This window comes from Accipiter gentilis, chromosome 16 (genome assembly GCF_929443795.1).
Source record: "Accipiter gentilis chromosome 16, bAccGen1.1, whole genome shotgun sequence".
NCBI lineage: Eukaryota > Metazoa > Chordata > Aves > Accipitriformes > Accipitridae > Astur > Astur gentilis.
This window is the reverse complement of record NC_064895.1, coordinates 29,987,245-30,012,912: the sequence shown is the minus strand read 5'-3', so window position 1 is coordinate 30,012,912 and position 25,668 is coordinate 29,987,245. Positions and strand designations below refer to the sequence as shown.

Here is a 25,668-nt window from a genome sequence, read left to right as displayed (position 1 = left end):
GCAACCGTGTTTGCACCACTGACCAGCACAGGCTGACCAGCGAGGTGCCCAGGCCTGACAGAAGCAGGGAGTCTTGCCTCTCCCAGACTCCTGTCATGGGTATTTTCATCACCACGTTCAACTCCAGTGCTTGGCAATGACCCCAGCTTTGGAGCAAATGACCCACGGGGATAATTAGTGGCAGGCAGAGGATTGAACCCAGTCAGACATGTCTTGGATCCAGTGGTACACACAAGAAAAGACAGCATCAATAATTCACCATGACCAGATTGCTTTCGGCTGCAGAGCTCTGTCCTGCCCATGAATATTTCAAGGTCAACAGCTATCGGGTGATGCTTCCTGGGATCTCAGTTTCAAGGTGGCCAGGAGCCATGGCATACACAGCTGTATCCCATCCAAATTTTGGCAGTCCAGCGGGATCCCTGCTCTCCCTGGACCACCTCTGGAAGTGCCCATCTCTACTGGCCACAGAGGAAATCTAAGGATACGCCTATATTGGTAAATAAACGGAAAATAAATGGACCAGGGCTCATTCTCTGGCCATGACAGAGCTTGTGTCCCGCAGGTAAAGTCCCTTCCCTCTGCAAATGGCATCCAGGCTACCTGTTGGGGGTGGTCCCTGGTCTGTCATATCACATTCATTGTGCTATCACAAACTATCCCAGACATCTATTGAGCCAAAGCCATGCCAGGAACCATGCTAACAACCTAAGAGACGGGAAGGTGCTACTGCCTGTGTCCGGGCTTGCTCCATCAAATGGACGCTGCATGGGGCGAGCGGGCTCCTAGCCTGTCTAGACTTGACAGATCTGGGCCTCCAAGTTTTGACATTTAAACCTGGATTTAAGGAAGCGCTCTCTGGAGAGCAAGAATTTGAATGTGTCTCAGCGCTGCAGAGGCAGGATTTTGGGGCCACCATCTGAGCAGGGCTGGTGTGGGTATTTACCTGGTGTGCTGCTCTTCTCCTGCATCGTCTCCAAGGCTAGGGCATTTACAGAGAGAGAGGAAAAAAACCCACTGTGATATGAGGCAGAGGTTCTTCCACTGTGTCCGTGTTTTTAAAAACAGGATGATGTGCTTCAGTACAGGAAGAACTTCAGAACATACCAACACAGCAAACCACTCCATGCATGTCTGAAAACACACAACCACCTTGCACGGGGCTGATCCTCCCTCTGCCACCCACACCACTCCCGTCTGCGCCTGCAGGGTCCATGCATGACCCAGACTGGTTTTCTGTGGCTATTTGGCTGGCCAAGCTCCACACTAGGGTGAAAGTGAACTGGTTCCCTACACCCCAACCTCCTTCCTCCCCTCTTCCTTTCTGCTTGGGGTGAATAAAAGATGCTGAGGCTGGAAAAAACTGTGTTGGGTTGGTGCCGTACCCTGTGCGAGGCTGCCTGGAAGGAGGGAAGATGAATTACCAGATGCTTTTCCCTTTTTTGTCCCCAGTCCCGTGTTCCCAGCACACAGCCTGCTTTCTCGGCTGCTCCTGTGTGCTGAGCTGCGTTCACAGGGACCAGATTGCTCCTGAGGGGTAGGAGCCAGAGCCCAGCGTGGCGCCTCTGCAGTTAAGGCTGTTTCTCCCCAAACCATGTTGCTTTAGTGCACTTTGATGTGTGAGGCCATCTTGCTGGGGGCTTTTCCAGCTGGGGTGCTAATGGCTTTCCTCCTCCTCACTGGTATCAGCTGCCTTCTCCTTGTCTCATCTCCAACTGGCTGCCAGCTTGCCCGGCCACCCAAACCCCATGAGGAACACAGAGGCAGCCCACGTGGGAAAAGATGAGCAGTCCGAACTGGTCAGCACGGAATTACTGCTGGGTTTCAGCTTTAGTAGGGCTTTGATCTGCTTAGCGCTGGTCACCTGCATGGTGGGAACCTGGTGCAGAGACATCCGTGGGGCTCTGCAGGAGCTGGATCGAATGCAGCGTGCGGACCCTTTGCTGATGCATATGCACTTGGTTCCCCTGGTACTGGCAGCATGAGGTGAAGCCCTAGAGCACAATCCCCAAAATCCTTGATGAAGGTTTGCAGTGCTGGGGCACTGCTCTGCTCCATGGGAAGATGGCAGGGCTGCCCTGGACCGTGCTGGCTCTGCTGGGGCTGGAGAGGGCCCTACCTCTGCTAGCAGACCTGCCAAAGCTGCGTGATCTCTGGGCTGAGCCATCTCAGGGATGTCTGTGTCTGAGTCCCAGCAGACTGACCAGGGGGAAAAGGAGAGCATCAGGTCTCAAAGCCGGGAGTGGGGTGGAAGAAAGGCTGAGCAAGGAAGGAAGATGCCTGAGATCATAGGAAAGGTCATTGGCAAATATGGGAGTTAAACCAGGTCCCCATGTCCCAGAACAGACTTTTTAGGAGGGTATATAGTGACAGGACAAGGGGTAATGGTTTTAAACTAAAAGAGGGGAGATTCAGACTAGATATAAGGAAGAGATTTTTTATGCTGAGGGTGGTGAGACACTGGCCCAGGTTGCCCAGAGAGGTGGTCGCTGCCCCATCCCTGGAACCATCCAAGGTCAGGTTGGACGGGGCTCTGAGCAACCTGATCTGGTTGAAGATGTCCCTGCCCATCGTAGGGGTGTTGGACTAGATGACCTTGACAGGTCCTTTCCCACTCAAACCATTCTGTGATTCTATGATTCCATGTCCCCAGGGCTGTAGACTGACTTGGCCCATGATCCCTTAGGCTGATCCTGGGACCTTCAGGGACAGAAGGGGCCATGCCTTGTTAATCCCCGTTCTCTTGTCCTTCCCCCCCTCGCTCCTCTGCCTGCTCCTGAGCCCAGATCCAGCTGTCTGCACCCTGGTCCAGCTGCCCTGGTGCAAACTGTCCATCTTCTGTGGAAGACAGAGAGTCCAGGGGGTTCCTTGGACTGGAGGAAGGACACCCTGGGGCATGCTCGGGTCTGCGATGCTCTCGGCACAGCCGCTGGGAAGGGGATGGGGGGATGAGGATGGCCAGAGGAGAGTCTAGCGGGAGCCCTCCCGAGCCACGCTGGAACCTGGGTTTGAAATGCAGAGCTGGCAACACCAAAGCTTTCTCTTCTTTTTATTCTTTTGGTGCAATTTTGTCTTGAGTCTGGGATCTGTAACTGATGGAAAAGTAAAGACCTTCCAGAGGAGCCAGGACATTTTTGTTCACATGAACAAAAAAAATTTTAAACAAAATGAGTCCTTTTCTTTGATTCGAAAGGATGGTTCACATCAAAGCGATTCTTTTCAAAAGCCTGAAGGTGGAACATCTTTTTTTCCCTTGTTTGATTCATAGTAAATTCCAGCACAGGTTTGCTACAGCCCAAGCCAGGCTCAGCTTTGCGCAGCGCCCCAGACATTTCTCCGAGCATTGTGTCCTCCCATGCAAAATCCTCCTGGCACCAGGGGAGCTCACTGAAAACACGGTCAATGGTAAAATGCCATTAACACCTTCAGAGGTGCAATCTGTAAGGGGATCGATCCCAGTGCAGATTTGGGGAGGGGGGCAGGCGGCTAAACCCTCCGCCACTCAGGGATGGGGCAGAGCGTACCAATATTTCCTGCATCTTCCCCTTCCTGCTGCATGCTTGCATGGACACAGCTAGCCCCGTTACGCCTGAAAAAACCTGCCTCATTCAAACAGGTTTGCTCAACTGCCGCCATCTCCCTCGCTCTAACTTTTTATTCACATACTCATCTGTGACTCCCACAAGCACGGACCCCGGCCTGCCAGTGGGAACCTCTTCCCTTCCAGCCAGGACCCATCCAGACCGACCAGGGGGTGGTCCTGCCTGGGCATCCTGGGGATGGATGATCAAGGTCCAGCTCTCGTCTTCTGCCCTGCTACGCAGACAGAGCCCTTGGCCCCAGCCAAGCCAAAGGCAGAATAGACTAGACTAGAATAGAAAAGAATAGAACAGAACAGAACTATTTCAGTTGGAAGGGACCTACGATAATCACCTGGTCCAACTGCCTGACCAATTCAGGGCTGACCAGAAGCTAAAACATATTATTAAGGCCATTGTCCAAATGCCTCTTAAGCACTGACTGGCTTGGGGCATCGACCACCTCTCCAGGAAGCCTGTTCCAGGCTTTGAACACCCTCTTGGTAAGGAAATGCTTCCTAATGTCCAGTCTGAACCTTCCCTGATGCAGCTTTGAACCATTCCCAGGTGTCCTGTCCCTGGATCCCAGGGAGAAGAGCTCAGCACCTCTCTCTCCACGTCCCCTCCTCACGAAGCTGCAGAGAGCAATGAGGTCTAGAGGAGCCCATCAGCCCACCTCCTCTGCCGGAGGGCAAATGCAGAGCACCAGGAGTCCTTGCTCCTGGCTGCCAAAATAACAAGAGCTGTCGAAATAATTAGAGCTATCATAAAAAACTGGAGCTGGCCACGCTGTGCCTGGGGAGCATGCTCCAGCCGCAATGGCCCACAGGGACCCATCCGTTCCACCCACCACTCATTTGGTCCATGGAGTGTCAGGAGCGCAGGAGCTCTCTCTGGACCCCATATGAAGAAGTGTCATAAAGAGATCATGATTAGCACCCTGTGAGACTCAGCTAATTAAAAGCCTTGCTAATTTGGTAACAGCTCTAACATTGAAGTGTAACAGAAGTAAGGGACTAATGGCCTGTCTTTAATAAATACTCAAGCTTACAGTTCCAGTTAGTGGAATAATAAAAGCAGTTCTTGCAATGCCAACTTGGACTGTCTGCAGGCACTTCTGAGGTGGGAATTGTCTCGCTAACCTTGAGACATTTAAACTTTAGGTGGAAAGTAAACCTCTCATCTAGGATCCCCCACATTGACTGGTGAAGCAGAGGCAGAGTGGATGGCGGATCCTCCACTTGCCTTGAGCTTGGGTACGGGGGGGACAAACAGCCTGTGAAGATGCCCCACTGCTCTCCATTTAACTTTGAGGGAGCCTGGGAAGGTAGCTTAGAAAAGACATCGCATATTTGGATGGCAAAAATTAAAAGCTGTTCCAGGGGGTGGAAAAAAAACAGAGGTGGAGCTGGACTATGCCAATACCAACTGGTTCACGGTCTTGGCAAAGTTAAATGCCAGTAATGATGCTGACACTGCATGAAAGCACCATGCGTACAACCAGAGGATGAGCCCAGGCTCCCAAGGGATCCATCAGCAGGCAACGGTCAAGCCATGTGGAAGCATAGCTGTGTTTTAAGAAGAATATTTTCAGTGAGGCAGCAGCCTCCAACAAACTGCTTCCTGCAGGTCTATTGATTGCAGTCTTATTTCTTGGTGTCGTATTTGTCTCTGCCTGAATCATTAGCAGGGAGCTGGGGAGGTGCTCCAGGCCCTTGGGTACTTTTCCTTGTCATGGAGGAAAAATAGCAAAAAGAGCTTTGCATCTGCACTTTCTTGCCAGGAATCCTGCTGGGACTTTATGGGGAGTAAATGGCCAACCCTGAAGGATTTGTTCTTACTACTGAGGGCAGAGTGGCCCCTGCGGACCACGCACTGGGGCAGGGCTTTCAGGTCTTGCTTTGCTGAGGGAGATAAAGCACAGACTGGCAAAGGGAAGACAAATCTGTCATCCCTTGCTCGCTGCTGCGTAACAGCTCAGTGCTGTAACATCCCCACCAGCTTTCCCTGGAGTGCTGGATACCTCCCTGGGCAGCCCCTGGCCATAAGGACGTCCCCACCTCTAAGTGACCACAGGGAGGCGAACCTGGCTAGTAACCTGGCCAGACCTCCACATCTGCCTGCACGCAGGTCTGAGCTTCTGTGCAAAAATGCAAAGTCTGAGGCCAGGCAGAAGTTCAGTGAGTTTCAGGCTCTGGATCAACAGCAAAGGTGGTGTAAGGTTTGGAGCCAGCTCCTTTGGTGGTCAGCATGTGGTCCCACTGTGAACTGGAAGCGATCCAGTTTTGAAAAAGACATAAATAAAAGCTTGGAGTGTGTATTTATTTACTGCTTGACTCTTTTTGCCTGGTGGATCCATGCCCTAACCTGGCTGTTGGCTTAGCCAGGCAAACAGAGGTGGTGGCAGGAGAGGGGTGCTGGGAGTGATGGAGGATGCTGGCAGCAGAGGGACCTTGCTTGATCTCTCTGTTCTGCAGCATCCAGCCACAGGGACGCTCCGAGACCATTCCTCAATCCCTGCCCAGCAGGGCCAAGGGATTTGGGCACCTCTTTGACTGAAACAGTGAATTGTGATGGCACTTGCAGTTTTTTCTGCCTTTTACTCTCTCAGAGCCCAACCCTCACCTGTGTTTCCATTTGGGCCATTGATTTACCCCGTACGAACTTGTTTCTCCCCCATCTCACTCCCTCTCCTGAGATTTTGTCCAGAAAACAAGAGAATTCACCTTGTGCAAATGTATTCTATGAACTGAAGTCGTTGCTCTGGGCATGGAGGAGTTACAAGAGCAAATATGGTATTTCCCTCCAAGGTGTGTGTCTTCTCCTGACAGCACAGGGACTGAGCCTGGCTCCAGATAACTCTGATATAATCCCCACTGTCGGCACAGGTTTCCAGCATGTGTCTCGCCAGCATCGCTGGTACCTCTATTAGGCTGCAAGCGAATGGCTGAGAAGTGCTTGGCAAGCCCAGCGCTATTTATATATTCCTTGTTGTTGCTGCTGCTTTTCCCATTTCAAGGTCTGTTTGTTTCCCCCCTTCTGCAACCCCTCAGGAGATGGAATCAGCTGAATAACAAAATAATGTCCCTAATGAGCCAGGGGAGGAGGTAAACAGCTTTGTGATGGAGACGACACTGACAGAAAGCCTGTAGAAATCCAGGGAGATCTTTCCACTGCCTTCATTTGGATTCAAAGACCCCCCAGGGGGACACAGAGGATGGACACAGACTGTGAAGACACACAGAATTACAGGCAAAGGGGCTGGCAAGAAGATTTCAAGTCCAACTTCTTCCCCAAGAGGGATCAGTTCGGCCCAAGCTGTTCCTCAGATGTGCATCCAGCTTGTACTTAAGCATCTCCAGGGATGGGAGCTGAACTCCTTCCCAGTCAGACCTGGGATTTCTCTCCCCTTATTCCTACAACATGTCTCACTGCCACCTTGCAGAAATTTGATTTTTGGCTGCCCTGTGCCAAAAAGATGAGCAGCTTATCCCAAACCCAACCCTCAAAGGCAAGGTGGGAGCTGGGCTTGGCTCTGAACTTGGCTTCCTTGGGCTGGTCAGGTCCAAAGGTCGGCGCGGCACAGCAGGGCTGCCCGTCTCAGTCCCCACCCTGAGCCGTGGTACCCGCAGGAAGCTGAAGGCATTGCACAGCCATGCCCCAGCCAACTCACGGAGTGATGGCTCCCACACCCGGGCTTGGCCCGAGTGGCATTTGAGCTTTTGGGGGACTCCCAGGCATCCAGCACCCTTGTCAGAGCATTTTGATTGTCCCTCCATCTCCAGGCACCCAGACATCCCAGAGACATCCACAGCCTGGGGCACGTGCAGGAACAGACATGCTTCTGGGGTGCCCTGCTCACGGGGCATGTGCTACAGCCACGTAGCTCTACACTGCAGAGTAAAACGTTCAAGGGCACAATCGGAAGCCAAACTGCCCGGCACGCATCGCACCCACGCTCATGCTTCCCGTTCAAAGAAAGGGTTTGGATGGGCAATCCCTAATCTGCCCTTTGGTACTGGCCCATGGCTGTTGTACCTTCCTGGGGATCATTCGGGTCACTGCTAGGTACCCAAAACCTTCTCAGAGACCGTCCTAATAATTCATTAAGGTTACGGGCACTTCAGATGCTTGGCCTGGCACTCTCTAATTAATGAGACTTGACAGAGGTGTTTACCAGTGTAATTTACGTGGCCATAAATTCCCATGACGGAGAGTCAGTATCTTCATGCTAGTGAAGCTTGAGGCACTCGGCGACAGGCTGCGTGGGAAGCTGTTACGAGAAATGAGCTCCCCAGAAGCGCCGGGTGTAGGAAGCACCACCCTCATGTGCTTTCTGCCATCACTGGACCCACATGAATTGAGGATTCCTCCCCAGAATGCTCCTTCCTTTGGCCGAGCTGCTCTCAGAGGCGTTGGGTTGGCCCCTGGGTTTTACCTGGACTTCTCTTTGCGGTAGCTCCTTCCAAACTCTTCCTGGCACACAGTGGGCAACAACTTACAGCACTGCACTGCAAGAAAAGCCACTGCAAACAGAAATCAGATCTTCATGCACATCACGAGGAGCTCCTCCCCATGCACTGGACATGGCTGGTCTCTGGGGCCGGGGACAGCGGTGCCTGATGTGTGGTGGGACCTGGAGAAGGAAGGGCGCCTCGAAGGCGAGGCGGTACCCCAGTTACAGCCTCACGCCAAGGCCCTTTCTCCTCCCTGGATCCCAGCACACCTCCGGAGCATCCATTCCAAGGATGCTTTTCCAGCTGCTCCATCATTTCTCCCCACCAGCTCTCCTGCAGCCAAGAAATGGGAATCCTGGGGCAATGCCTGTGGAACATCCGTAGGGACAAGGCAGTAGCAACACAGCACTGCAAACCCCACTGCCACCAGCACGAGTGGGTGCTGACTGACTCCCTACCTCGTGTTGAGGGATCCCTGGCTAAGGGTGTCCCCCTCTCCCAGAAGTTCATCTTCACTGTGGTAATACATCTCGTCCTCTTCCATCCTGCAAGGGTGGTGACACGGAAAACATCAGCCCTTTCCCTCCCTGGTATTTTTAATGATAGCGGTGGTGACATTAATGTCCACAGCCCTTGGGGCTGGCAGAGGGGCGTGCAGGGCAGCAAGGCACAGCCGAGCCTGACAGCCCCCTGCGCTCAGAATAATCTGCGGTGGGACAAGACTCCAAATCAGAGGACATGGGGAAGCTCCTTGGGACAAAAGCAGCAGATGAAACCAGTTTTAGTTGAATTGTCCACATGCAAGCTTATTTGGGACAGCGGGACCAGCATGCCTTGCTTTTTTGGCGTGTCTGCTGAGGAATGCTCCTCCCTCTCCTCCTTTGAAAGTCGTGTATCGCTCAGCCTAAGCCCTATATCCAAAGGGATTTTTTTCTAAAGCATCACAGATCTGAAGGAGAGACTGAAGCCAAGTATCAAGGGACTTGCCCCACGCTGTGACCACCAGGAGCCACTCTCCCCCCTGCTCAGAGACGCTGACCTGTGGGGAAAGGCAGTGCAAGGATCAGTGCCACGGTACCATTTGCAGATGCCACAGTGATATTTAACCTCTACATGTCCCCGCTGCCTGTTTATAAACAACTGTTGCATTTACTTCAGCTCTCCAACAGGAAGGATTTTTCACCAGTGATGTACGAACCAACCTCAAAAAGTCCTTCTGCTCGGCACTGTCTGCATGCAGCCAGCGCACCTTGGCAGCCTTCAGCCACGATGCAGCTCTGTGCGCCGGGGCAGGGGTGCTCAGCAAACCACACATCTCCTCTTAAAAACTGCCCCGGGGTGGGATCTGTCAGGCTAAATGTGGCTGTCCTCACCCTCCAGCTGAGCTGGTCACCTTAGACTTATGTTACAGTCCCTGGAGACCTAATCCAGAGCCTCGATTCATCCGACTGCCTGCTGCAGGCGATGATGCATCAGCCACGCAGCATTAATTACATCTCAAGTCATGTTCACATCATGCTGCCCGCGACTCCAAAGCCCACGTGGCGCAGGCAGGACGCTGATTTCCCGACATACGGGGCTGACAGACAGGCTGAAACCCACTCCGCAAGCCGGGCTGTGCCTGGTACTCTGCCCTGCCATCCCCCTTTTAAATCCTTCAGCATCTTCCCTGTTCAGGAACCTCACGGTCCACTGAGCCGGGAAACGAATCTGCACTTTCAATTTGCTTGAAAATCCACAGGTTTCAGCCCAATTCACATGGTTAATTAACTGCCTAGGAGTGATGCGAGCGACTGGAGGTATCGTCCCTCAATCTCACACCATGGGGAGAAAGAAATTTTGCCCTTATATGGCCTCAATAAAGTGCTAAACCCAGACAGAAAGCAAATGCTGCTTGAGGACACAATTGCATAAACCCAGCATGGGGGATGTATGGCTGCAGCGGCGCCTGAGAAGTAAACGGTATTAAAAAAGCAGCCGATTCCTAGGGGTATGTTTGGATTCACACCTCCAGGCTGGGCTCCCATGTGCATTTGGAAACACAAGGGCTGTCCTTCTTCGATCCACCAGCACTTTGCAACCCTCAGACAGGGGCTGTGCTCATCCCAGGAGAGGGCTGGGTGACGTGAGGACCCAGCTCTGCCTGGGCTGCCTGCACCCTCTGCCTGTCCCACTTATAGGGTCTCTCTCTTCTACCAGTTTATCTCTTTCCACAAGACTTTTAGCAAGTTCAGGACTTTGATGTCTCCACTCCTCCAACTGGAAGAGGCCAATGGGTTCAGGAAATACCGGAGTGGAGACCAACAAAGTCACTACTGTGGACAACACAACTACATAACTATGTAAAGCTGCCTGAAAATCTGGCTTGGCAGCCTATGGAGCCAATTTATTTATACACAAGTGGGTTTACACTTGCAAAACTCTGTTGTCTGATGAGCTGGGTGAGGATTTGAGCACGGGGTTCAGACCACCTGTGATGGGGTGGGCTGAATCTGGCCCAGCATCGCTGTGGCTGCAGTGTTCGTCCATGCCTTGCCCTCCTGGCTGCATATGAGGTGGCGAAGGGGCTGTTCCTCCCAGCCAGGACTGAGCCCTGAGCATCCATAAGCAACAGCTTATGGCAGAACTGGTTCCAGCTTGCACTTCATCCCAATGGACAGCCAGCTGCAGCATCCCCAGTCCTGAGCCCTCTCCACCCATCCCAGTCACCAGGCTGGATTTGCAACTCATTACAGCAGCTTTGAGTCACAAGACACGAATATGGTCCCTGGGCTTGTTTTCATCCAGTGTTAGGTCCCATGAGCTTAGAAAGACACAAGGGTGATGCTAAGGTCCCTTAAATGAATAGAAAGCTGGTAACAGCGTCCCTTAGAAGAACTGGAGGTGCCCCCTGCCATCACAGGGTGAGGGGTCCCTCAGCTAATCCAAACGGGGCTCACCTGCCCAGGCACTGCCTTTGGTATGGGATTTCATTTCAGCCTGGTGAGGTACAGAAGCCTCGACAGACTGCCGTGGAGGGAGCTTTGATAATGTCTTGGTGAAGCTAAGTGCCCGTCTGAGTGCCAAGGGACGTGCCAGGGCTCATTCCCTCCACCGGTGCCACAGCATCCATGGTTTCTCCTCCAACCTCTGCTGTGGCACCTGCCTTGCCATGGGATGTGCACACCCGTACTGGCCTCCAGCACGCAGACACAGGTCAGAGGCACTGTCACGGTCACCTTCTGCCCCAGAAGCATCCACACTGGTATGGTTTTGTGGCCAACATGCCCTCCTCTCCCTGCCCCTGGCTGCAGCTGCACTCGCCCCTTGGCACACCTGCAGGTCAGTTCTGGGGGAACCACGAGCCCCATCGAGGTGCAAGATCCCACATATGGCTCTACACCCCACACATGGCTCTAATCCTATCCAATATGAGGCCAGACCAACAGCCAGACCCTTAATCCTCTCTGAATCTGTACTTAATTGCATTTGCTCTCCATCATCGGCCGTGTGCCACAAACCTCAGTGCTTGCTGGAAGACTTAGCTCTGTGCCAGGCTGGCGTGGTGGGACCTGCTGGTACCGGTGGGTGGATGCTTACAGCCCATCCTCACCTTGAGCTGTGGTAATAGGTCTTCTGAGGGCCAGGAGGTGTGATGTACCTTAGAGGAGCACTGGGGCAATGCTGCCCTTTCATGACAAGTCAAGCCCTCCCCATCCCTGCTGAGCTTTCAAGTGCTGAGCTTCACATTACCTTCTGAAGCTCCTCTCCGCAGACTGCTGGTTGGATTTGCCTGGAGAGACGTCTGAGCCCTGCCGGTGGCCGGAGAGGAGGCTGTCTGTCTCTAAGGGGTACCTGCCATCCCCCTCTGAGTGCACGCTGGGGGTCTCCAAGAACTCCTTGTCATTCCACGCACCCACTGTCCCATCCAGAGCCTGGTACCTGATCTCTATGGAGATGCTGGTCTGCAACACACAAGAAAGACAGGATCAGCCCCCCAGGGCAGCATAGGGAGGAAGGAAAGTCCTGCAAAATCTGAAAGGCAGGAAGAGCTGTGGTATCAGCTGGCTCGATCTCTGAGCCTTACTGACCCCAAAGTCTCTTCTTTCCTAGTGCATGAGATGGAGTCCAGGTCTTTGGCTTCACGAGGTGGTCCAACCCAACTTGGGCATGGTGCTGCAGCCTCCCTCCTGCTCAGGGATCTGATTCACTTGGAGTTGCTGGTGCATCCCAGACCAGCTACATCAGATACGAGAGATATAAAAAGCCCTGAACAGCAGACCAACCCTTCAAGCAGCTGAAGGCACCACGAGCAGATGAAGCCATGTCATGTGGTGGGTTTTTCCCTGTGGTGCATCACCTTGTTAAGAATTTGTGCCCTGCTGTTAAGTGCTGGGCTGCCAAGCCCCACGGATGCATGGTGCCTTGCTCCTGCCTGGCCCCATCCCATGCCCAGGCAGGGCAGGATTTGGCAAGGGATGGGCATCCCTGGGAAGGTTTGGATGGATCCTGGTTTGGGAAGGGGGTCTCCCAGCCTGGCCACGACCACCCTGGCTGGGGCTCAGGGATGGGAAGGGACCTGGCACTGGTACTGGGTCTGTCCAAGCTTCATCCAAAGCTTCTTCTGGATGAACCCAGTAAGAGTAAGGTCCTCTCCCTCTTCTACATGGTCATTCCCCACTTACCTACCCAAGATTGCACCTTGCTGCTGCAGCAAATTCAGGGTTGGAGCTCCCAAATGTTCCCCCCCCCCCCCCCCCAAAATATTTCTCTGGATTTAAGACCCAAATATGTGCGAGTTCAGCTGCTGGCACTACCTTTGCCCTGATGACCAAAGTCCTTGTAAAACCACTGCTTTGGACAAAGCAGCCAGAAAAATCTCTCTCCTAAAAACATATCTATTTTGAAAAGCAAACAGCTGCTACAAAGATCAAAGCAAAAGCAAAAACCATTCTCCACCTCCACTCAGCTTCCACGGAGAAATTAGAAGTTATATTCGATGCAAAGGCAATCGATTTTGGATGCAAGGACAAAACAAAAAGGCTAACAAGCCAGAGCAGGAAAATTTATTACAAAATCTTCCTTTTTTCATCTACATGTTCATGAGAAGGTACAGCATCCTCACTCGCTCCAACTGCAGCTTGTCAAAGGGATGATGAAAGGCTGGAAAATACAAGATATGGCCTGGAAGGATTGTGTGCATTTAGCAAATGACAGCTAAGGGGTGACTCAAACCCAGCTGGAAACAGAGCTTTGTGGAAGGTTTTGACTGATTTTATTCTTCATATGGCAAAATACAAATTTGAGTCAATCAAAATGATTTGCCACAGTGTGCTGACCTCACCAAGCTGTTTCGGATTGTTTAAAAAAGCAAATGCAAAGGAGAGACAAAAAGCCATGTCGAAACATTAATTTTTCACATTTTTCAAACCACCTCAATGCTGTTGTGCGACACTCGATTTTGAAATCTCATTTTAAAACTATATTAAAAGTTGAAAAATCCTTTAAAAGCAATGAAAAATCATGGGTGTAATAAACTGAAAGATTTTGGTTTGGGCTGAATAAAACCATCACTTGTTTGAAGGGGAATTAGTAGGTGTAAGCTGAAACCAAGAGAAATTCACACTGGAAAAAAACTTCTCAATTTAACAGTATAGAAAATTAACGAGAGGAATGATTCACAAAAGGGCTGGTGGATTGCTCTGTCACTGGACAGTTTAAAATCATTTTTATTTGGTTGGGTTTTTTTTCACCACTGGAGATAATAACAAATTCTGAGACGTCCCAAAGCTTCTCTTGTAGGAGGCCAGACAACACGATAGTCATATCCCTCCTGGCTTTACAGTTTCTGGCTCTTTTAATCTCTTTGCTAAGGCAAGTCAATAGTTTCATTAGGGCTGGCTGGAAGCTGCCAGTGATGTTTTGCAGTCAGCCCAGAAAAAGGAAAACAATTTTCAACCCTTCCTTTGCCTTTGATTACAGAAAGATGAAGTTATGCCTGGAAACTGCTTTCCAAGAACTGACAGCAGTGAAGATGCTCCTCTCCCTTCAGCCAGAGCCGGGGGCTGATGTCTGGAGCTGGAGACACTTCACACCGATGTGTCCGCAGTGTGGTCACCCCCGGGTGGGTTTGGAGGTGGGACGGTTGCGCTGGGGTAGGACCTTCGGGGAGCACAGTCTGCAGGAGGGATCCCTGGTGCCAGCTCGGCGTCTTGCAAAAATGGAGCTGTGCTGCATTACAGCACCTTCAGCATCTGTGCTGTGCTTGCCAGCAGCCCTTCTGGAGATAATGCAATGCCAGGACTTGCTCAGGTACCTTTGCAGAGGAAACATGCCTTTAAAATCACAGGTTTGAAGGAGTGGAGAGAGATGAGGCTTGCCGAGAGGGGACATATGGATGTTGCTTTCTTTCCTAATTCTGGAGGTGATTTTTGCAACCATTGCACATGATTTGTCCTTGAGTTTGCTCAATGTGAGGAGCATGTTGCTTCCAAGCAAAACCTTTTCCTTTGCATCTCAAAGGGCAAGGAGTGCAGATGGCCAGTTATCCCGTCTCATCTGATGGGCAGTGTCTTTCCATACCTGCCCACCTTTGCCTTCTCAATATGTCTGATCATTTTTGAGTCCCTCTCTCCTCCTGCAACAGCCCTCACTGGCCGCGGTCCACCCCTACGCCTACTAAAAAAATCAGCATCTTTTGATTCCGGGAGAAAGTGGGTCACCTCTCCAGGAGGGCTGACTCTGCTGCCCATCAGGAGCTATTCCAGATCTATATTGCCACTAACATTTCTCCATGCAAAATGTCCCAGGCATTGCCCTCTGGATTCTCTCTTCTCAAGGCTCCCTCAGTCCAAATTTGTCCTCTTGCTGGAGCAGAGACTGGGAGCAAGCAGTTTGGAGAGGGAATTTATGAAGCTGAGTTGTCTCTGAAGTTGCAATGGATACTGCATGGGAGAAGGGATTCGAAATCCTGATGAAAGCCCAAAATGCAAACACATACCCTCACCTCCCAGCTCTGGTTTGAACAGGGGTGACCTGGGGCTAAGACGATGTCCCAGAAATGCAGGGGAAAGAGGGGGACGTGGTATTTCTGCTCACAGCAAGCACTAGAAATGCAGGATTTGTGCATGTGCATCCATATGGCTTGTGGCGTGCAGAACATGGCGGGATTTATTGCCTTATCCAAGACAGATCTGCACTCCTGTAAAATCTGCCTTGCCCAGGCTGCCCCAGTTTTGTAGCAATAGACAACAGTCAGTATTTATGCTTTCCAGAGCACTCTGTGGATACCAACAAAAACAACTCCAGCAGAGCTGCCGTGACACAGAGGAGACGTAGACATGAGGTCCTCAGAGGGGAGGTAATGAGCGCAGGTTATCCAGCACATCAGGCACCAGCTGGGGAAGGTCGTTTCTCCTCCAGGTGCCTCCAGTTAGAAGCACACAGCTTATAAAGAGGCCAAGGGTAGCAGACTATTTGCTTTGACCTTCTATGCAGCTACACCAAGCTCCTGGCCAGGCTGCAAGGCACCAGGCAATCCAGGCACCTCCTCAGTCCTAGGTTAGTTTGTGCTAAAAACTTCATAATTTTCAACATCAAGAAGTTGCAGGTATTTCATTGTCATCCGTTGATTTTCCTCTCTCCCTCTGTGATACTGAAGGCTCTTTCTTAAAAATATGGGATTGTCTTCCTTTGGTGGGTCCTATGGACTTTAATCAGGCAACTTCTCGGCCTGATAAACCAAGAGAACAGTTGGAGCTGTTTTCTCCAACCCTGAAATTATTTTTGCACCCTAGGTCTGCACCCCCTCCACTTTTCTCCCACCTCAGCACTGTGTCCCTTGTACTTTTATTGGTTTCATTCCTTCTACCCCCGCAGGAGAAGTCACCTCCTTTCTCCTCCTAATGAAACCACTCGTCTTTTCATAGCTAATTGCTTGTTGTTAGCACAAAGGGTTACGTGCAATTACACTTCTCCTTTATGCTGAGTATAGGAAGCAGCTTACAAAGGATTAAGAAAAGGGGGGAGGCTGAGTCTTCATTTTTTAATTAAAACACCAGGGTTTTGATAGCCAAGAAGAACAGAAGTAGCTGTATTTCCAAGTGTGTTATAAAACTCAGTCTCCATGGGAAACAGCTCCTGAGAGATGTGTTAACCAGATGGAAATGCACCAAGTTACACAGCAGCTGCTCCGCAGACAGGGAGCCTTTTCCTTGGCATCGGGGGCTCTGGATGAGGGCTGCAGGCCCAGACTGAGTGGTATTTCTTCTCCTGATTTTCCCCAGAGGGGTATAAGGAATGAGCCTCCAGGGGAGCTGCTGCATGAGGTATTTCTCATGTGCTACAGAGGTCAGATAAAAGCAGTGCTGAAGTCAGAGACAAATACTGTAAATGTCGAGCATTTCAAACAACCAGTACTACTGGCATGGCTTAAAGCCGATATACTACTGGCCAGGGCAGAGCCAGCATGGGATTGCTCAGGTGCAGGAGAGCACTGGGAGCCGAGCTCAGCGTGGGACTGAGGTAAAAAGCAGCTGCTCAGCATCTCTGCGGGGATCTGAGGACCACGCTCTGCTCTGAGCTGCCACGGGTCTCCAGCAGTAGGACGCTTGCAGGCTATTTCTGAGCTGTGGGGCATGAGCAATTGCGCCCTGTTTGCAGGTTAAACCTGATCCGTTCCTGCTTTGCCCCCATCCTAAACTTCTCACGGCATGCAGAATGTCCAGCCTTTGCTCTGCACCCTCAGGACAGTCCTAGCTGCCTTAGTCCTTCAGACCAAGAGTAATGGGATGAAGGAAAGGTTGAGGATTCAGGGATTCAGGTGCGTAACGCAGCCTTCGCTGTTCCCACAGAGTCGGCAGAAATACGGACAGATGGACCAAGACTGGAGGGCAGCAGGGGCTGCTTATTCCTCGTGACCTACCTGAATGGCTGAATTATTGTCGTCTATGAGCGTGTCCGTCACCTCTACCTGCCCTTCCTCCACCACCTTTTGCAGGACCATCCGGAAAGTGCCAATAAGCCTGTGGAGCAAAGAAGAAAAAAGTCAGGTGAGCTGTGGTGAGCACCAACCAGCATTCATTTTTAATGGGAAAGGGCTCTGCTGGCCAAGTCGCCCAAGCACGTGTGGCTGGTTTTGCTTCCCATTTGCCTTAAGAGGAGGTAGCTGTAAGAAGCAGGATCAGAGCATGGCCAAGGACTCTGGCAGCTGCAGCCAGTGACCCCAGCTCAGTGGAGATGGTGGGCAAAGGAGGAGCCAGGAGAGAAGCCATTACAAGGTAACACTGTTGGGATAAGAAGAGGAGACTTTGGGAACCATCGGTCTTGCATTATTGGGATGCAACTAAGGGAGCCCAAACTGGCCTTCTCCATCCTGAATGTCTGCATTTGTAAACTGAGCAAGGCAAGAACCGGGGCACTGTCCCTCATCTATTTGCACCAGGACATTGTCAGCACAGGACATGATATGGGGAGGCCCCAGATCAACATGCCTGACCCCAACCCACCCTGCCCAGGAGGGGTTGTCCTGGGGCAGGGCATCCCTGGAGCAGTTTGGATGTGCCTGGTTGTGTGTGGGATGAGTCAAACAGCCCAGCTGGCTTGGCCCAGGGTTGGAGAACAGGGCTTCTGTTGGTTATTTTACTTGGATGGACATAGCCTGAAGGCACTGCATGTGAGTCTCAAAGCTGCTCAGGGGAGAAGACTGACCCCCTTCTGGTAAGGGGGGTCTAATCATAACTGATGCCTGGAGGCTCGTGTCCTTGTCTCAACCCACTCCCATCCTGCTGGGTATCTTCAAGCAGTGCGGCCGGGGCCCAGGGAGGCTAGGCTGTCTACATCCTGGGGGCTTTCATAGAATCATTTAGGTTGGAAAGGACCTTTAAGATCATCAAGTCCAGACATTAATTTCAAGACCCAACTGGAAAAAGCCAAGAGCCACCTGCCGTGAGGTCAAGCTGACCCAGCTTGGAGCATCAGGCTGGCCTAGAGATCTCCTGGAATGCCTTCCAGTCTGAATTATCCTGTGATCTTTTGATATGATCCTTGATCCTATAACTATTGCTGTGGTAGGGTGTGGGGCAAGCTGCATGCCAAAGTTCAGTCCCTGTGTATTTGTCACACCTCATGGAGTTGGTGACAGCCTCACCTGAGCCAGGACAACATGTCCCAGAGCCCCAAGGGCTTGTTGTGGCTGAAGGGAGACATTTACAGCAGGCGTGGAGTAATGGTTTAATGCTAATTCCTCCTTCCCAGGTTCTTCTCGGTTTTGTGCTGGATGCTATTGGTCCTGACAGCAGAGCACTTCTAACTTTCCTTCAGTGGAAAACACGCTGGTTTCTCCAACCCCACTGCTGCACCGAGCAGCCTGCCTGACTCTGCACGGGAGCAGAGGAGGAGGTCTCGCATCTCTCCCACCCGACCTGCGGGTGCTGGCTCTCACCATGGGCTGAGATGAACGCTGAGGTGAGGGCATATAACACCTTCCAACCACCATGGCCATTCCTCCTCTGAGCATCTGATCACCACCTAAAATCCCCCAAGATGAGCAGGATAAAGGCATCAAATTGCTCTTAGTGGCTCTTGCCTGGGCTTGCTGCAGCCAGCCAGGGAGTGCAGCACTGTGTGCACTGAAAGCAGCCACATTTGTTAAATCACAGGTCTAGATAGATACCACAGAGAGTGGAGAAGCCTGGCGCTCTCTAATAGAAGTCATTACTTATTTGCCAGCTCATGGCTTGTCAAGGAGCTGTGGCTTTATGTCCTTCATGTTCTGCTGTGGCACCAGAGGGACCTTCCCAGCCTGAGAAGAGCCAGCTATGAATCAACAAGTGACTCCCGACGCAGAAAAAGCCCTGAAACAGTGAATGCGGAGCTGCCTTACCTCATCTGCCTTGCATGTCACTTCCAGTGCTGTGATCCCAGATGACAGTGAAAATATTACATGGCACATCAGGAATATGCCTGCAGTGCTCAGCCAGCTGGGGCCAGCGAGAAAGCTGCTGTGGGTTGAACTACTTCCTTGCAAACCTTAAGGCATCGCTTACTGCGATGCTGATTTATTGAGATGTGGTTTCAGAGGGGGAGACAAGAACTCCCCGTGCTGTGGGGTGGGATAGCGAAGGCTCCTCTCCTGCCTCTGCCCCCGTGTACCACAAGCATCCGATGCTGTGCCTGGACACCCAAGGTAAAAGCCGGGTTAGCAGGTTTACCCTAGGTCAGTCTGTGGCAGAGCTGAGGATGCCTTTATCGTTCTCAGCTCTCAAGCCATCCCCTTCTGCTTTGAAGCACTGTCTGAAATGCAGCACAATGCTGGATGGAAGAGCAGGGTCTGCTCAGCCCTGCTCAGCTCCCTGGGGTCTTCATTGGCTTTGGGGCTTGATTTGCCTGGGTCCTGCCGCTGCCAACCCTCTTTAACTTCCCCACTCAAATGACCTGTCTTTGCATGGTCCCTGTGTCCCCTTGTGCACACACCTGCAGGCATGGGGATCAGATGGTATTGCTGTGGGTGTTTCTCTGACCAAAGAAATCAAACTGTGCCGTGTAGTTATCCCACTGTACACCACTCATAATAATAAACTACCTGAGGAAATTAATAAACTCCCTGAGGAAAACAGAACAATGACCTTACTGTTGCTCATCTACTTATCTAGCTCTGTCTGACTTGCAGCAGCAGCAGCAGGGAGGTCTTGCTTTCCAGCAAACCTCTGATGGGTCCTGCTGTAGCTTGCTGGTGGTGCTTGATGCTCCAGGAGCAGAGGAGAGCCATGGCAGACCTGCCCTTGTGTGCTGTGCAGGATGGGGCCCTTCCCTGCAGGACCTTCATGTCCCCTCCTCAGCTCCCATGTGCTGTGTGCAGGTGGATCCCAGCACTGAGCTCCTTTAGCCCATCTCCAAGGTGCCCTGTTGGGCATTGAACGTGAACACCTTTTCTTCGTGTTCTTCGTACTGCTTCATGCACAATGAATAATGCATCATCACCTTCCATGGAGACCTGCTTCTTCTCTGAGATGGGCTTGTCAGGGGGAAAAGGCTGCTGTGTCAGCCTGGATTTCAGGATTTGTGAAATAATGTTATTTGCTGTTTGCAGCTTTCTTGTTTTGGAAAGGCTTCCTTGAGAGAAGTCTGTGCTTTATCTCTCAGGATGTGAGCACAGGCTCTGTTGCAGGGCTCTGGAGGGCTGTCCTCTGCCTTTGGCTGGATTTGATTTCAGCAGGTCAGTTTGGAGTGATGCTCTTGTGGCTTGAGCTCTAAAATCAAGTTATCTTAGCACAGTTGCTGATGAGTTAGATTTGCCTGTGAAGGTTGCTAGGCTTAGCTGGTAACACACCGCGCAGTTCTTGCTCTTACATGTGTTTGTAGGTGTTGGTATTATTTAACCTGTTTGCTCATGGCACATCATAGAAATAAATCCCCTTGGAAATGCCACACAGCTCTAAGCTGTAGTGGTGGCTTCTCTGCTCCTCTTGGATCAAGGTGGACTCAGGTACCTCTGGCCCATGGATGCATATTGCCCCAGGGTGACATAATGAAGGAACAGAAAGCTTCTTGCACAGACAGAGCGATGGCAGATGTGTCTGTAAGTGGGAACATTCCCCAGCCATGAGGGAAGTCCTTACTACTGTGATGGGAAGTGCAAAATGACCTGGAACCAGCCTGATCTCTGGAGAACTTGCCCCAGGCTCAGGCTCCCTCCCAGCTCCTCTAGTTTACCGAGTTACCCTCAGGGAAGAGCCATGGTTTCAAAACAAGGTGTGCTCCTTTGCCGAGGGACATGGTATGATGTCTGTGGGATGAGGAAGAGGGAGGCTTTTGCTTGTCTTTGCAGTGGGCTATGAGTATGTGGAGATTCGTCAAAGCTCAGCTGTTGTGTGGTAGCTTGCTTAGCTACCATAAACCAGGCATGTGTCTGACACCAGAAGTGTGTTCACCAGGTTCAGACAGAAAACTGAATTTTCTTGATCAATTTAATGCTCTAGAAAAGCTGATTTACATGACACTGCAGTCAACCTTCTACTTCAGTATCCTCGGGCCGATGGAGGATGAACACCAGTGAGACTGCAGTACCACAGCTTTGGGCACTTCTGCTTTCTATTTAAGCTGAGGAGGCTGCTCTAAAGTGGTTTCCGGCTGCCTTGCCTTATTTTTGTAATTGCAGGGGATAGGATGTGCCTGTACCCACTTCTTGCCTGAACATCTCTCGGTTTCCCATCTGAAATCTGCTGCAGCCCAGCACTCACAGCTGCTGCTTCAACAGCAAATCAGTGTGGAGCTGAAACTTCTTCTGAGGGATCTCGCAGCAGAATACAGAGCTTTTTGTTCAAGGGCCAGTGTGTCTGAATCACAGACCCGATGGGTGGAAGGGACCTCCTGCATTGAGCAAGGCCATCACCAACTCTAGATGAGTTTGGCCATGGCGTTGTCTATCCAAGCTTCAAAAACCTCCATGGATGGAGATTCCACCACCTCTTTGCTGACCTGTTGAGGCTGCACCACCCTCCTGCAGAATAATATTTTCCTGATATCCAACCTGAACCTCTCAAGCCACAATCTGTGCCTGTCGCTCCTTGTTACTTCACCTGTCACTACTGTCATCAGGCTGCTGTTAGGTGGTCTCTCAGTCTCCTCTCCACCAGACCAGCCAAGCCCTGCTCCTTCCACCTCTCCCTGCAGGTTGCATGCTCCAGGCACTAGTCAGTTGAGGGCTCGTTGATGGCGGTGGTAGTAGTTTCAGATGATGGCTGGTGGTGTTGACCTCACCGAGGAAACAACTGAAGTCTTACATGAGTCATGACAAGACTTTGCAATGAATTGGTGCCTCCAAGGAACTCCATTCCATGGGAAATACCTAAAGGTATCCTAGAGCATACACTGGGGGAATGAGGGGCTCCTCTGGGTCCTCTAAATCCCCTTGCTGGTGGTGGTGGGCCAGGGCACAGGAGAGGCTGGTCTGAAAGAGCACGGCTCTGCTTCATAGCAGCAACAATGCACGTGCATTTCCCTGGTCCTTTACAGTTAATGAAGCTCCCTGCCCCAGCTGGCAGCTTTCAGCCCATCTTGCAACATGTCATGTCTTGATATCAATGCCACCTTAGAAAGAGGAGTAACTGGGGTGTTCCTCCAGTCTAGCTGTTGTGGCTTTGCCAGGAGGGGTATGAGAGCTGCGGCAGTTTGTGTGCTCAAGGCTTTATGGCATGGCAGCAGCCACGCACCCATGCGGTGGTTCTCCCTGAGACCATCTGGATCTGGCCCTATCAAAATAAATAGCAAAAAGAGCGTGTGTGGGAAAACCCCAGGAGTCGACAGGGTGCAAACATCTCCAAGAAATGTTTTGTGCACAGCCTTCCCGTGCTTGCTCAGGAGCGTGGTTGTGGGATGGGGGGACCTGGGGCTGGTGGGGGAGACCCCAGAGTCAGGCGACATCTCTGCATGAGAACAGGACAGCGGGGGTGTCCCAGGCAGAGGGACCCGTCGGGAGAGCACGTGCCCCAGCTGCAGCCAGGGGCCCCTCCTGACCCCCCCAAACTGACTTTCCAGACATCTCCTGCTTCTCTGACCTGCTGTGGTGCTGCTTCTGCCTGGGACAAGGTCACCTTAGAGAAGCCCAGAGGCTGCAGCAACATCACATCCATCTCCAGCACGTCGATGCTCTCCCCAGCTGAGCTACAGTCGAAGGTGCACACTGCCTGTGAGTGCTCGTAATTGCAGACTGTCGCTACCGTGGCAGCAGATAAAAGCAGGTATGTCAGAGCCAGTGCTAGCCCCGTGGCAGCTTTTCCCCAGCCTGGATGGTAGCAACAGGCAATGAGCAGATGCCCCCATCTCCTGAGAAGATGGCGAGGTGCAGGCCCTTTCACCATCCTCTTGGCACGTCTTTGCAACACTTTCAGCCTGACTTATGTGCTTCTGCACTCCCCAGCTCCGCTCACAGACCTCGGGCCAGCTTGTCTGCAAGTGTGTGAATTATTGGGAAGATGTCCCTGCGTTAGGCGTGGGACAAGGCACTCCTTCCTCGGACCCCTCCCAACCCACTTCCCCTGGCAGGCGAGAGCCAAAAAAGAGGGAATGAAATATTCAGCACTTGTCTACACAGCCTTTCCTTTCCAAGTGTTTCATAATTCATTAAGTGCCCTGCTCCCTTCCCTGGCGTTTCTGCTGATGGAAAGAGAGGGCGTTTTTCTGGGTCACTCGAAATTTTATCAGACTGTAGGAACATCTCTTGTTTCAAACCCAGCCTGGCTGGTTCGTTGCTTAGAGCTTGCTCAAAGCCTTGGATCGGGGTAGTCTGGGGCTGCTGCATACCCCGCGACATGCTTTGCTCTTTGCCTGTGCATCTTGGTCTGGCTTTGCTAAGAGCATCCTCCAGCCCATGAAGTCCTGTCCCCTCTTCTTTGCTAGTGTCCCTTGGATGCCGTTTGCTCCCTGGGCTCCTGCAGCCAGGGAGAGCCTCTGTGTGTGTGTGGGGTTGCATCTCCATCCATCCATCATCAGATCCTGGGAAGTGACAAAAGGCAAATCGTGGCATCTCTGTTTGGTCCCTACCTCCAGACATTCCTCGCAAGGTAGGGCGGGAAAGCAGAGGGCTGCCACTGCTTTTAACCCATTACCAGGCTGCAAAAGCTAAGGAGATGGGACTGAAGGCTCAGCTGCCCAAGGGAGGATCCAACTTGCAATTACAGTAAAGGCCTCAGGGAGAGCGGGTATCTGCTCCTGAACCACTCAGAGTTGTTGGCACCATCTAAATTAATGAATTAAGTGCTGCCTGGGCACTGTCCCTCGCCCATCCACACTGGGATGCTGCCTGCCAGGGTCAGCCAGGCCAATGCATCATCCCTAACCCATCGCAGGGATGCAGGGGCAGGGGTTAGCCCAGCGCGGTTTGGAGAGGAGAGCTTCCTCACCTGGCCATGGACAACCCAGCTGGGGTCTTGGGACAGAAAAGGACCCTGGTGATGTCTGTGTGGGGCAGTAGGATAGATGGAGAAACTGGGTCAGACCCAAATCAAAACTGGAATTGAAATCAGGATTGCAATCTGATGTCAAACAGGCAAATAATAAATAAATAGAGTTATCTTGCTGAACCATTGTACAGCCCATACCTGCAGCCTCGCCTTCTCCCCACCTAAACAAACTTTCAACGCTCGTCATACTCCAAAGTGTCTGAGAGAAAACCAGGAATACTCGGGGGGGGGGGGGGAGTAGGGCAGGCAGGAGCAGTCATGTTGCATCTTCATGCATCCCCCTGCCAGGATGCCCTCCCACCCCCTGACACCAAGAGCTGCAAACACTGAAGGATTTGGTCACCCCCCCAACCCAAAGCAGCATCTCCGAACTCCTGCACCCTGGCTACAACCCAGGTGACACACCGAGCACTGCCTTGCTCAACCTGTAAAGAGGGCTGAGGAGATCTGGGGGCTCCTCGTCGACACAGCCTCCAACCTGGAGGCATGGTGGGGTGGGAGAGCAGTTCTCCCAAATGCCTGTCCCACCGTCTTCCCTGAATTCATGAGCTTTTGCAATGCAAACCAGGCAGCACAGGGACATGGCTGATGCCTGGCTGCTCAAAGAAGTGATCATGGGAGATGCTAATCTTTTGGACCATCAATGGGGCTTAAATGAAGGAGCGGCTCAGCCCTACTCAGCTAAAATCTGCTGGCTTGATGAACTCCTGTGGATTTGTCAGCTCCCAGGGCGATGGCCACCAAATTCCTGCTTCTTGGTCCGCGATCAGGCTACCTCTTCCTTTCCTTACCAATAAGCCAAACAGACAGAGCTGCTGCTGACTTCAGGGTGGGCAGATGTGCTCAGGTTTTAATGCCTCTGGCTGCTCCTCTCTAACCAGCCCCACTTCGCCAGCACCTTTCTGAAGCAGTGGGCTCTGAAACTAGGCACGTATGGGTTTTTTCGGACTGCACTGAAGCACATAATGCTGTTGTTCCCGGGCTGCCAAGCAATTGCAGGAGCTCCCTGCCAGCTTCCCTAGAGATGCCTTCCCCAAGCTCGGCATCCTTGCCCATGCTGTTAGCCATAACCGCTCCCTGCACCCGGGGAAATGCGAACTGCTGTATGACAAGGTCTGGTCCCCACAGGGTTCCACTGCCCGCCAGCATCCTCAGTGACAAATCCCGGCCTGTAGTCGGTCCCGAGCACTGCTCACATGCATAACACCTTCAGCACCTGCCGTGTCAAATTTCCGCATAATTTTTCCTTTCTTAATCAAAATATTGCGTGACACCAAGTCAAACACAGTGCAAAAGTCTAAGTATAGACAAATTACCACTTCAGCAACCAGATCTGTAATCTCATCCCAGATTCGTTACCTGGCAAGATATATTTCAATACAACAGGGCTGCTGGCACTCATTATGCTATTCCACTTGTCTTCAAGGGTGAAAGAAAATCTATTTATATTTAATGAGAATTTTTGCAAGGGTTTGCTGAAAAAAAAGATAATTCACTGAAGCAACTTTTAATATCTGGAGGCTGCTGAGATAGAGCTGCTGTCGTGTCCTACATTTCACCAGGTTATCCAAATGATAACAAAACAATACTAATTACATACGCTTGCAAGTGTAAGCTCTGACTTGCCTACCGCACAGGCTTGGTGCAAAGGGGGTAATTAGGAGGGAAGTGATTTAGGAAGCTTTAACTTAAAGA

The 25,668-nt window shown here is 51.7% G+C and overlaps 1 protein-coding gene across 18 annotated transcripts in view; it reads right to left on the bottom strand.

The window, feature by feature from the left end:
* The window catches only part of OTOF (otoferlin), a 105,044-nt gene that overhangs the window by 52,757 nt on the left and 26,619 nt on the right, over window positions 1-25,668 (bottom strand). For 8 of the 18 annotated variants that reach the window (XM_049819033.1, XM_049819034.1, XM_049819036.1 and 5 more), the window contains exons 4-7: window positions 16,938-17,037; window positions 11,768-11,979; window positions 8,494-8,580; window positions 947-982 (exon numbers count right to left, since the gene is read on the bottom strand). In XM_049819033.1, coding sequence (XP_049674990.1) covers window positions 947-982; window positions 8,494-8,580; window positions 11,768-11,979; window positions 16,938-17,037 — 435 coding nt within the window. Of the gene's footprint in view, window positions 1-946; window positions 983-8,016; window positions 8,105-8,268; window positions 8,403-8,493; window positions 8,581-11,767; window positions 11,980-16,937; window positions 17,038-25,668 lie in introns of all 18 variants that reach the window. The other 10 variants (XM_049819043.1, XM_049819045.1, XM_049819049.1 and 7 more) reach the window with 4 other exon arrangements.